Here is a 12,281-nt window from a genome sequence, read left to right as displayed (position 1 = left end):
CAACCCTCATAAATGAATGAATTCCTACTATCCGTCCATGTAAGATCAAAACCCCATAAATGATCAACCCCTCATAAATTAATTCCAACCATATGATTAGTATCCGTCGATGTAAGATCAACCCCTCATAAATGATCAACCCCTCATAAATGAATGAATCCCAACCATATGATTTAGTATCCATCCATGTAAGATCAACCTCTCGTAAACTAATCGTTAGTTGGTTCAGTGATGATTGATACTGAATTTGGCAGGGAGGACAACAGTTTGATCCCTGTAACTGCGATATCGTGAAAAAGTTGGAACCACTCGATGTCAGAACTGACTCCGAACCAGATTAAACTGATGGTGATTTAGTTGCATGTGTTTGTACTTAATTATGTAAAATATTTTGATCTAGCACGTTAATGGTCAACTATAGACAAATTAAGATGAGTTAAAATTAAAAATGTCACCATCAGACGGATTGTTCCAAGGTAATATTCTTAGATAATCCTAAGTTGTTGGCATATGCTGGATTCACAGTAAAACTCTAGTACTTATCGAGGACCAGGTAAACAATTGTCACTACTCTATATATTTTGGACTTTTATAATCTTCATTTAACACTTCATATATATTATATATATTACACAACTGAGCTCAGCAGTTTCATTCAGATTTTGCTTAATTACATGCCATTTGGCATTCACTAAGATTAACCAAATTAATACTATGTTTCATCATCACTAAGGTAACTCTATAATACAACTTAATTACTTCTCTTTAAAGCTATCTTTTTTTTCATGCTCATAATCATTTTTGATAGCTTTGATTCATTTCAAAACCAACATGTTTCATCTTTGGTTTGAGAATCTGTTTGATATTTTCTCACAACATAAACATTTTTGTGAAACTATATATCATGCATTATTTACATTAAGATTTCAAGAGTTTATGCTGATAATGATATTGCAATCACAGAAAGTGTTGCATGCAATGCTACTAGCTGATTAAGTTATCATCAAGATTGATAATACACTACACACTTCTCATCTCAAAAGGTACATTTATCAAGATTGATCATGTCTTTTTGAATTGCTATGTTTAGCTTATTTTCATAAGTTCTTCAGGATAGTTTATGAAAACGGTTTATAGCTTATATGAAAACAGTTTGACTTTATACATAAGCACGTACTATATGATAAGCATTTTATACTTTAAGAGCTTAATTAAGCTGCTTATCAAAACATTTAGTTCAACAGCTTTCACTTGGTGCAGGTTTTGAATTCAGAAATGGATCCTGAAAGATCAATAGAGGAGCAATTCTCCAAGCTACATCCTACCTTGGCAGTAAACACCAGAATTGGAATAGTTGGTGGTGGTCCAAGTGGCATATCAGCTGCTTATGCATTGGCAAGGCTTGGCTATAATAATATCACTGTCTTGGAGAAACACCATGCAGTTGGTGGCATGTGTGAATCAGTAGAAATTGAAGGTACATACACTAACTATATACCAGAATTTCAATCTCTATTTAGCTGATTCATTTGACTATGAACTTAACTAAAGTGATTTTTCAATAATTTACTCCCTCCGTGACACTTTATAAGCAAAATAGTACTGTTTAAATTCATTGTATATTTAGGTTGTTTGGTAAAATTAGCGGTTAGCTGATAAGCTATAAGCTCGTAAGCTACTTAAAATAGCGTCTAGAAAATAAGCTATAAGCTCGTGATGAAAAGACTGTTACCAAACAGGTCTTTTAGCTTAGCTTATAAGCTATAAGTCAGTTTCTTAGCCTCCAAACAAACCCTTAATGTATTTTGTCTATAATATATACCAGATACATTAAATATACAATGAACCTAAAAAATGCAATTTTGCTTATAAAGTGTCACGGAGGGAGCATAGATTAACTTTTTAGATATTTTTTTAAGAAAACATAAGTTACTTTTGTGTCTGTTTACCATAATAAAAATCAGTCATAAAGAATAATTTTCAAGGTAAGCTACTCAAAGCAACTTATCATTTGAATTTTAGATTATCATTTTTTTTATTAATTTGTAACTAATAGATAAACACTCTTAAAAGGTGATTTTTTTTATAAAAAGAATAAACAATCAATTTAGTCTCTAAACTATCATTCTCTCCAATTTAGTCTCTAAAGTATATAAAAATAATAAGTAGTCCCTAAAGCATATAAAATCCGTCAATTCAGCCCCTAAAGTATGGGAAAATCCGTCGATTTAGTCCCTAAAATCTTAGTAGAAACAAAAAAATTGACAGATTTTATATAATTTACAGACTGTCTATTATATTTATATACTTTAGGGACTAAATTGATATTGAAAAAAAAATTACAAAAAAGTTGTAATAAACATGTCTTAAATATGTTTATGCAGGAAAAGTTTATGATCTTGGTGGGCAAGTTCTGGCTGCAAGCAGTGCTCCTGTTATCTTTCACTTGGCAAAAGAGACAGGTTCTGCACTAGAAGAATTGGACTCTCACAAGCTTGCTGTCATCGACACTTCCTCAGGAAAATACCAAGATATTAAAGTTGCCGATGATTATGTATCTGTTATGTCACTTACATTGAAAATTCAAGTTAGTTTTCTGTTTATCTTACACATAAAGAAAATCATTTAGTTCCTATGAGTTGACAATTGAAAGTTGAACGTATGTTAATTCTTCTTGTGCTATTAACAGGAAAAGGTGAAGAATTCTGGTCGTTTTGGGATCCACGCTGTCAGTGAATTTGCCGCGGACTTAACTCCAGAATATCTTGAGAGTAATGGACTCAAATCAGTTCCTAAATCTGTTGCTTATGGTTACACAGCTTCAGGATATGGATTCATACAAGACATGCCTTATGCTTACATTCATGAATTTACCAGAACGTCTATGGCTGGAAAAATTCGAAGGTTTAAAGGTGGATATACAAGTCTTTGGCAGAAGATTGCAGAGTCACTTCCTATAAAGCTTCATTGTAACACTGAAGTGTTAACAATAAGGCGGAATTCTGACAGTGTTGCTGTTAATGTCAAGAGCTCAAATGAAATTGAAACTATGGAATTTGATAAGATCATTGTCTCTGGTAACTTTCCATTAAAATATGGAAGAACTTACAGATCAGTGCATTCAACTTCCACAGGTATGTAAACTTCTAACTAACTGCTCCGTATTTACGTGTTACTTTTGTTGATTGCTTCAGCTGTATATAGATACCTGATGAGGTTAGTCTTATGGCAGATAGCGAAGAAGAAGTGATGGATGCTAGTGACATTGAAAAGGAGCTATTCAGCAAAGTAGAGACAAATGACTACTACACCACTGTTTTTAAGATCAAAGGACTGGATCATATGCCAGTTGGATTTTACTATTTTAATGAATATATGGAAGATCCATGTACGATCGGAAATCCAGTTGCCATGCAGAAGTTTTACACCAACTCTGATATATTCTTGTTCTGGTCTTATGGCAACTCCTTTGATATTAAGGGACCAACTATCACTGAGCTCGCAATCAAGGCAATAGAAGCCATAGGGGGAGAAGTTGAGAGCTTCATTCTTCAGCGTCGCTTTAAGTATTTCCCTCATGTTAGCAGCCAAGGTATTTCATTGATTTTTAAATTTTCACGTACGCACTTTCAAGTAATAAGAATACTAAATTTTCAAGTTTGAATACAGATATGAAAAACGGGTTCTATGAAAAGTTGGAATCAGAGCTCCAAGGTTCAAGGAATACTTATTATGTCGGTGGACTTATGGCATTTGAGCTCACAGAGAGAAATTCATCTTATGCCATGGCTCTTATGTGCAAGAACTTTGCAAATAGAAGTGATTTGCCAGTGTTTCCATATACTAAGGTGATTTGGCATTTATATATTGTTCTGGTATTGATTTTGAATAATCTGGATTTCTTAGTGATTTTGTGCAGTCCTATTTTCCATATATATAAAGTACTTACTAAAATCATGTCTTCTTATGCAGAGTTTGTTTCCTTTGCAAACTGAGTTTCAGAGAAAGGAACCTAAACAACTAGCTGAATTGCCTGGCGTGCAATTTCCCGATTTGCCGACTTTGAATAGCTATTTAAAGCACTGGGGAACTCATCCAGTCACTCAAGACAGAACCCTTTATAGTTGGATAAATGAAGACGGGAAGGTGACAGGTGAGAGGACATATAGAGAACAACATTTATATGCCTCTTGCATTGCAAGTAAGCTCTTAAAAAGCCAAAAGCCAGTTATCAAGCCTGGCGACAAGGTTCTTCTAGTCTACGTTCCTGGACTAGATTTCATCGATGCATTCTTTGCATGCTTAAGAGCTAAAGTTATACCAGTCCCAGTTCTTCCCCCAGATCCCATGCAAAGAGGTGGACAAGCACTTTTGAAAATTGAGAACATTGCCAAGTCGTGTGGCATAGTTGCAATTTTATCAACAGTAGCTTATCACTCAGCAGTCCGAGCAGGTTCAGTGAAAAACTTTATCACATTGAAAAATGGGAAATCTTCAGCTCGGTGGCCGAATCTTCCGTGGTTGCACACTGATACTTGGATCAGTAATTCAAGAAGTTCTGGGATGGAGGATTTATACGGTGATCAGTGTGAATCTCAGCCTGCTGATATATGTTTCTTGCAGTTTACCTCAGGCTCGACCGGCGATGCTAAAGGAGTCATGATCACCCATGGAGGTCTAATTCACAATGTAAAGCTGATGCAAAGAAGATACAAGAGCACCTCAAGGACTGTACTAGTGAGCTGGCTTCCTCAGTATCATGACATGGGGCTGATCGGAGGACTTTTTACAGCTCTTGTTAGCGGTGGAACTGCCCTTCTGTTTTCACCAATGACATTCATCAAGAAACCACTCTTATGGATAGAAACCATGAGCAAGTATCAAGCAACTCACAGTGCTGGACCTAACTTTGCTTTCGAGTTAGTAGTTCGAAGGTTAGAGTCTGACAAGCATAAACTTCAGAACCTAGACCTTTCCTCCATGATTTTTCTTATGGTTGCTGCTGAACCGGTGAGACAGAAGACTCTGAAAAAATTTCTTGAGCTAACCGGTCCTTATGGCTTGTCTCAAAAGGCGATGGCTCCTGGATACGGCTTAGCAGAGAATTGCGTGTTTGTCAGTTGTGCATTTGGAGAAGGCAATCCTATTCTTGTTGACTGGCAAGGACGAGTTTGTTGCGGATATATTCATCCAGGGAGTGCAGATGTTGACATCAGAATAGTTGACCCAGATGGTGGCGAAGAGCTTCAGGAAGATGGAAAAGAAGGAGAAATCTGGATCAGTAGCCCAAGTGCAGGAATAGGATACTGGGGGAAGGAAGAATTGAGTCAAGCAACTTTTCAAAATCAGCTTCCGAACCATCCTAGACGCTTCTACACAAGAACCGGAGACTTGGGAAGGATAATAGATGGAAAGCTATTCATCACTGGAAGAATCAAAGATCTTATCATTGTTGCTGGAAGAAACATCTATTCCTCAGATGTTGAAAAGACGGTTGAGAGTTCGTCTGAATTTCTCCGTCCAGGATGCTGTGCTGTCATTGGTGTCCCTGAAGAGACTTTATCAGCCAAAGGAATTTCCTTGCCAGATGGTTCTGATCAGGTTGGTTTGGTTGTGATTGCAGAACTGAGGGATGGTAAACCAGTTAGCAAGGATGTGGTTGAAGGTATTCAGGCTCGTGTGGCGGAAGAACATGGAGTCAATGTTGCTTCTGTCAAGTTGATCAAGCCTAGAACCATCAGCAAAACAACATCAGGAAAAATTAGAAGGTTTGAATGTCTCAAACAGTTTGCAGATGGAACACTGAATTTGGTACCACAACCAGTTCTGACAAAGAAAACACTGGTAAGGTCATTCACTACAGGAACATGTAAAGAAGGAAGAACACCCCGGGCACGGCTAGCGAATAGTACACCTATAACCAGTCCGAGAATCAGTAACAAGGAAATTATGGAATTCTTGAAAAGGCTTATTTCTGAGCAGGCTGGAATCTCGGTAAGCAACATCTCTGTCACGGACAACATGTCAACCTATGGAATGGATTCAATCGGTGTGGTTAAAGCAACTCAAAAACTCTCAGATTTCCTTGGAGTTCCAGTTGCAGCTATAGATGTTTTCAGTGCATCCTGCATTCAAGAATTGGCCAAGTTCTCAGAGAATCTTCTATTGAAGTCACAACCTCACCTTATCAGCAATCCATCCTATGCTCCGGAAGCTGAAACTGAATCTACTGAATTTTTTGTGGATGTGTCTAACTCTCACCGGTGGAGTATATGTTTACTTCAACTCTTGGCACTTGTTTTCATTTCTATCCTTCTAGTTTCTCCTGCTTATCTTTCCATCACTACTTTTCAAAGTCTCATCACAAGTTTCAATAAACCAGCATATGGAATTCCTTGGTCAAACTATATATTTTCACTTGCTTTGGCACCACTTTCTTGGATCCTTTGCATTGCTTCTACATGCATTTGCATTTCATTTTTTGGAAATTCTTTCTTGAGGCCAAACTATGCTCTTACTCCTGAAATGTCCATCTATTCAATAGCCTTTGTCAAGTGGTGGGCACTTTATAAAAGCCAGGAAATTTCCTCCAAAGTTCTGGCTACACACCTCAAAGGAACAGTGTTTCTGAAGTACTGGTTTGAGATACTAGGTGCAAGAATTGGATCCTCAGTTTTGCTTGACACGGTCGACATCACAGACCCGTCTCTAGTTTCCATTGGCGATGAAGCTGTCATTTCTGAAGGGGTTCTGGTTCAAAGCCATGAGGTAAAGAATGGAATTCTAAGTCTCCATCCTATTAGGATCGGCCGGAATTCTTCCATTGGACCTTATGCTGTTATTCAAAAAGGAAGCTTTATTAAAGAAGGAGCTGAGGTACAACCACTACAAAAAGTTGAAGGAGGCCAACATGTTCTCAATCCTACAAAGCTTAATAATATTAAAGAGGTTAGTTCTGAGTACTAAAACATTTTATATTCTAATACCATGCAAAAAAAAATCCTATTTATTTTTAAGTAATTAAATGTGAACACTGTCATGATTTATCACTCAAAACGTCATTCCATACAATAATTGTCCATGAATCATGATATATTAAATTTATGACACAGAATTTGAATTATTTTTTTTGGTTTGTTTCAGAATGCAGTGTTGCTTGTTACAACCAGCAAAACTGAGTCTGATGCTATATACCATTTTATGGGGATTTATCTTGTTGGGTTTCTAACTTCCCTTGCTGCAGCTATTACTTACTTCATGTATACATGGTTCTTCCAAAAACCTGCTTCAATCCAAACCTTTTCATTTGTTTGCATATGTGGAGCCTTCCATTGGATACCATTTACTATCATAGCATATGCTGCCATGTTTTCTGAAGTTCCATCAAATCCATTTGCCTTTGCCATTTCCTTCGCATGTGCATACTTGCTTCATGGTCTCATACTCACCTCTCTCACCTGTTCTTTGACTTATTTACTGAAAAGTCAAAAGCAAACACACTTCAAAACATGGCTTAGAAACCAATTGACCCTTTCCTGCCACCTTAGATTTGCAAAGCTTCTCTCAGGAACAGAAGCCTTCTGCGTATACTTACGCCTTCTAGGAGCCAAAATTGGCAAGCATTGTTCCATTAGAGCCATCAATCCAGTTTCAAACCCCGAGTTAATGTCTATTGGTGACGGTGTTCATCTTGGTGACTTTAGCCGCATAATCACTGGTTTCAATTATTCCAATGGATATACCTGTGGGAAAATAGAGGTTCAAGATAACTCAGTTGTAGGTAGTCAAAGCCTAATTCTCCCTGGTTCTCTTGTTGAAAAGAATGTCATTCTAGGTGCACTTTCAGTTGCTCCGATGAATTCTATACTCCATGAAGGTAGTGTTTACATCGGATCTCAAACCCGAGTTACGATGAGGAACTCAGGAAATGCTAGTTTTGATGAAAGAATTGAGGAGATGGACATGGACTACAAGAAAATAGTTGGAAATTTGGCTGCAAATTTAGCTGTAACAACTATGAATGCTAAAGCCAGATATTTTCATCGCATTGGTGTTAGTGGAAAAGGGCACTTGAAAATATACAACAAACTTGAGGGTATTCCAATGCACAAGATTTTTCACCCTGGAAAAAGCTACCCAATCATTGTGAGACATAGTAATAGCTTGAGTGCTGATGATGATGCAAGGATCGATGCACGTGGTGCTTCTTTGAGGATACTTTCAGATGAACCTGCTACAGATTCTACTAATTCTCTTCCTCCTACTCTCATTGACTTAACACTAAAAACAGGAAATGCATTTTATGCTCGAACTCTTGCTGATTTTGCAAGCTGGCTTGTGTGTGGACTTGCTGCAAGGGAAGAACTAGTAAAGGCTGCTCCACATGTCCGCGATGCAGTGTGGAATTCTCTCAAACATGCTGATTCATATGCTGAATTGCATTACTTCTCAAACTATTGCAGGCTCATGCGGTTTGAAGACGGACAACAAATGTATGTGAAATTCAAGTTAAGGCCTTATGACACAAACATCCATGAAGACAAAGGTAAAGTTATTCCGACAGGGATTCTTCCACCAGAGACAGGTGCAATTCCTAGAGACGAAAATGATTCACGTCCTTTGCTTTTCCTTGCCAATGATTTTCAAAACCGTGTTAGTTCCTCCAACGGAGTTTGTTATGTTTTCCAAATTCAAGTAAGACCAATTCCAGACGATGAACAAGGCCGCGAAATTGCATTGGATTGTACTAAACCATGGGATGAAAGTCAATTCCCTTTCATTGATGTCGGAGAGATTAACATCAATGAGAATCTTTCAATGGAAGAGTCACAAAAGCTCGAGTTTAATCCTTACCTCAAAAGCAATGAGTTGGATACAATTTCAGCTACTTCCAGCACACAAAGCGCTTCAATTGATCATGGCCGTTCACTAATCTACGAGATTTGTCAGCACGTCCGCAACAGACAGCCAATCCCAGAAGCTTGGAGAAACCTTGTACAACAATCCAATGTTAAAGTCGACTTGTCCTGTTGTCCAATGGCATCACCAGCAGCACCATTACCCGAAAAAGAACCACTCCTGAAGAAAACAACACCGGCATTAACATTGACAAGAACATGGTACCAAACATTCTCAGCACTCTTCATTCAGCCATTACTACAAACAGTTCTACCTCACATGGTGATTGCTTTATCAATTTATGTTCCTCTGAACTTGGTTCTTTATTTTAAGGATGTCAAAAAACTTCCACTACATTGGTTGCTTCCATTCTTTTGGATTCTCTCAGGTTTTATAGCTGCATTATCATGTGTTATAGCCAAAAGGGTCCTTGTAGGAAAAAGAAAAAAAGGTGAAACAATACCAATATGGAGTAAAAAAATAGTCTTTGATACAACATGGCAAGCAATAAGAACACTAATTGGTGATTATTTCATGGATATAACAAAAGGGTCATTTTTGTTTGTAATTTGGATGAAATTAATGGGTGCAGAAATTGACATGGATGGTACTTATGTAGATAGTAATGGAACAATGTTGAATCCTGAAATGGTGAAAATTGAAAGAGGTGGTTGTGTCGGAAAAGAAGCATTGTTGTTTGGACATATATATGAAGGTGAAGAAGGTGGAATGGTTAAATATGGAGAGATTAAGATTGGTGAAGATGGATTTGTTGGAAGTAGAGCTGTGGTTATGCCTGCTGTGGAAATTCAGACTGATGCTAATCTTTCTGCTTTATCTCTTGCTATGAAAGGAGAGATTATTAGGTCAAGATAGATATTTTAATGTTCATTTTATACATGAAAATGCTCACTAGAAAATTTATGTATTCTACTTTCTAAAAGTATAAATAATATTTGTTTTAATATAAAATTTACCTTTTTTTTTCTTTCTTTTTTAATTAGTGTCTGTCAATTCTATATATAAGAAACATATTATTTTTTGGATTTATTGTGAAATTAATGTATTTAAACAATAATATAGTTTAATTACATAAATTTTATGATGAATATAAAAAGTTAAATATTTCTTATATATAGAATCCGAGATAGTATTAGTTTGCACTAGCTTTTTGATACAAGTAGATATGTATGTATGTGGTGTGTGTGTAATGTCACCTAATTTAACTGCTAGTACTAGTTTGATTTTTGTGATAGTAGATGTTATGTCAAGCTTTTTGATGATGTGATGTGATAGTATTATTATAATTGTATCTCAATTTAAATAAAAAAAAGTCTAATATATTTTATATTTTTGTTTGGTTACTTTTTATTGGTTACTTTTGTAGAAATATTGTTGTTTTTAAAGTTTGATGTAATATAAACCGATAGGTTTGATCTAGTAATGAGAAATTTTGGTAGTATACATGATGTCATAGATTTAATTCTCACTGTCGACATTCTAAATCAAATTTGATACGATATTAATTATTATTTTATTAAGAGTCAGGATCCGTTGACACCAACTAGTTTGACACCAAATGTTACACCTCTCAATAACGTTTTAACCGATATAAATTTTATAAAATCCACCGTTGGATTGAAAGTTTACATCATATAGATCATTTGTGTAAAATTTCAAATAAATCCAAAATCATTTGATATGTTATTGAGATACATCAAAATTAACGGTTTTTGTATTTTTTTAAATGCCGTTAATCTTTATGTGTCTCAATAGCATATCAAATGATTTTGGATTTGTCTGAAATTTTACACAAATGATCTATATGATGTAAACTTTCAATCCAACGGTGGATTTTATAAAATTTATATCGGTTAAAACGTTATTGAGAGGTGTAACATTTGGTGTCAAACTAGTTGGTGTCAACGGATCCTGACTCTTTTAGAGTCTTTAAATTTTTATGTAAAGAGAAAAATAATGGAATTAGATGATAAATGTTTATGAGATAATAACTAAAATTATTACTTGTGTTATTGTCAAATATTTTTATGGTTAGACTCTTCTTTTTTTATTGTCAAATTAGACTTGCATATACTTTAATGTGGTGATTTAAAAAATTGCAAATATAAACTCAGATTCATGCAATGCCATATATATAAACTTGTATGTAATACCCACAACTAACTTATAACCAACTTTTATTTCACACGCATATAGTTTGTTCTTATTGGTTAATGAAAAAATACCCCAAAATGATCGAGAGGTAAATTAAAAAAAAAAAAAATGTTTTCTCTCCCCACCCCCCATGAATCTTTTATCCCCCCTGAATTTCCAATTTTGCCCTTGAAAAAACTTCGGTTCGTAGAAACCGAAGTTTTTTTTTGCCTTGAAAACAAATTTCGGTTTCTAAAAACTGAAATTTACTCTGAATTTGCACTAGAAAAAATTCGATTTCTGCGAACCGAATTTTTCTGCAAGGGCAAAATTGGAATATTGTGGGGTATAAAAGATTCATGGGAGGGGGAAGAGAAAACATAAAAAAAAAAAAAACCATCAACTAAACTATAATTACAAAATAAGTTATTAGTTGTTTCTTTATACGTGTAAATGAATGACACTAAAAGAACAACTATTTATTTAAGTAAGCAAATTAACTTATTTCATTCATAATAACATTCACAATACACCATAGTATATAATCAAACTCATGGTGATTTGCAAAAAACAATGATGCTCTAGCTAACAGGGACGGACTGAAGGGGGGCAAAGCAGGGGCTTCAACCCCCCTCCCACATACATATAGTTGCTAATGACACCTCTTAAATAAATTATTGTGATGTTATTTAATAATTTTGAGTTAAATATATTTTTAGTCTTTATAAAATTAGAGTTTTTAAGTTTTGTCCTTCAAAAATTTTACTTTTAGTCCATATTTGTATTTTATAAGACTATTTTTTGTAAGAATATTTCAAAATGGGGACTATTCTTAACAAACTGCAATATTTTAAAGGATATTTTAAGTTAAAATTTAATAGGACTAAACATAAAAACTCGTTATTTTATAAGGATAAAAAATATATTTAACTCTATTATTTATTGTTAAAAAAGAAATTCGGCCCCCCGTGTGATTGATTTCTAGATCCGTCCCTGCTAGCTAACAAGGAATTTTGTAACAACAACTAAAAAGAAGTGGAAAGACTATATCTTTATTGTTCTCTCTTATTATGATAAATAAATAAATGAGACATAGAAAGGGATAGATAAATGAGAAAACGAGACATCCACTAATAGTGTAAAATTATTTTACACCGATATTCAATATCAACTATATATTCCGCCAAATCATCTCTCTACACTCCACTCTGATGATATGATGTGGAGGT

At 35.2% G+C, this 12,281-nt stretch overlaps 1 protein-coding gene across 1 annotated transcript; it reads left to right on the top strand.

The window, feature by feature from the left end:
* The first annotated feature begins 604 nt into the window (after positions 1 to 604).
* LOC123894050 lies at positions 605 to 9,870 on the top strand. Its single transcript, XM_045943922.1, has 9 exons — positions 605 to 733; positions 964 to 1,043; positions 1,261 to 1,477; positions 2,385 to 2,587; positions 2,690 to 3,134; positions 3,233 to 3,592; positions 3,670 to 3,848; positions 3,973 to 6,948; positions 7,144 to 9,870. Exons 3-9 carry the CDS (start codon positions 1,276 to 1,278, stop codon positions 9,772 to 9,774), a joined length of 6,996 nt encoding a protein of 2,331 aa, XP_045799878.1. The 5' UTR covers positions 605 to 733; positions 964 to 1,043; positions 1,261 to 1,275; the 3' UTR covers positions 9,775 to 9,870.
* The last annotated feature ends 2,411 nt before the right edge of the window (positions 9,871 to 12,281 follow it).

Source organism: Trifolium pratense, linkage group LG7 (assembly GCF_020283565.1).
Source record: "Trifolium pratense cultivar HEN17-A07 linkage group LG7, ARS_RC_1.1, whole genome shotgun sequence".
In the NCBI taxonomy this organism is placed as follows: domain Eukaryota; kingdom Viridiplantae; phylum Streptophyta; class Magnoliopsida; order Fabales; family Fabaceae; genus Trifolium; species Trifolium pratense.
The sequence above is the reverse complement of the archived record's forward strand: the minus strand, read 5'-3'. Positions and strand labels throughout refer to the sequence as shown.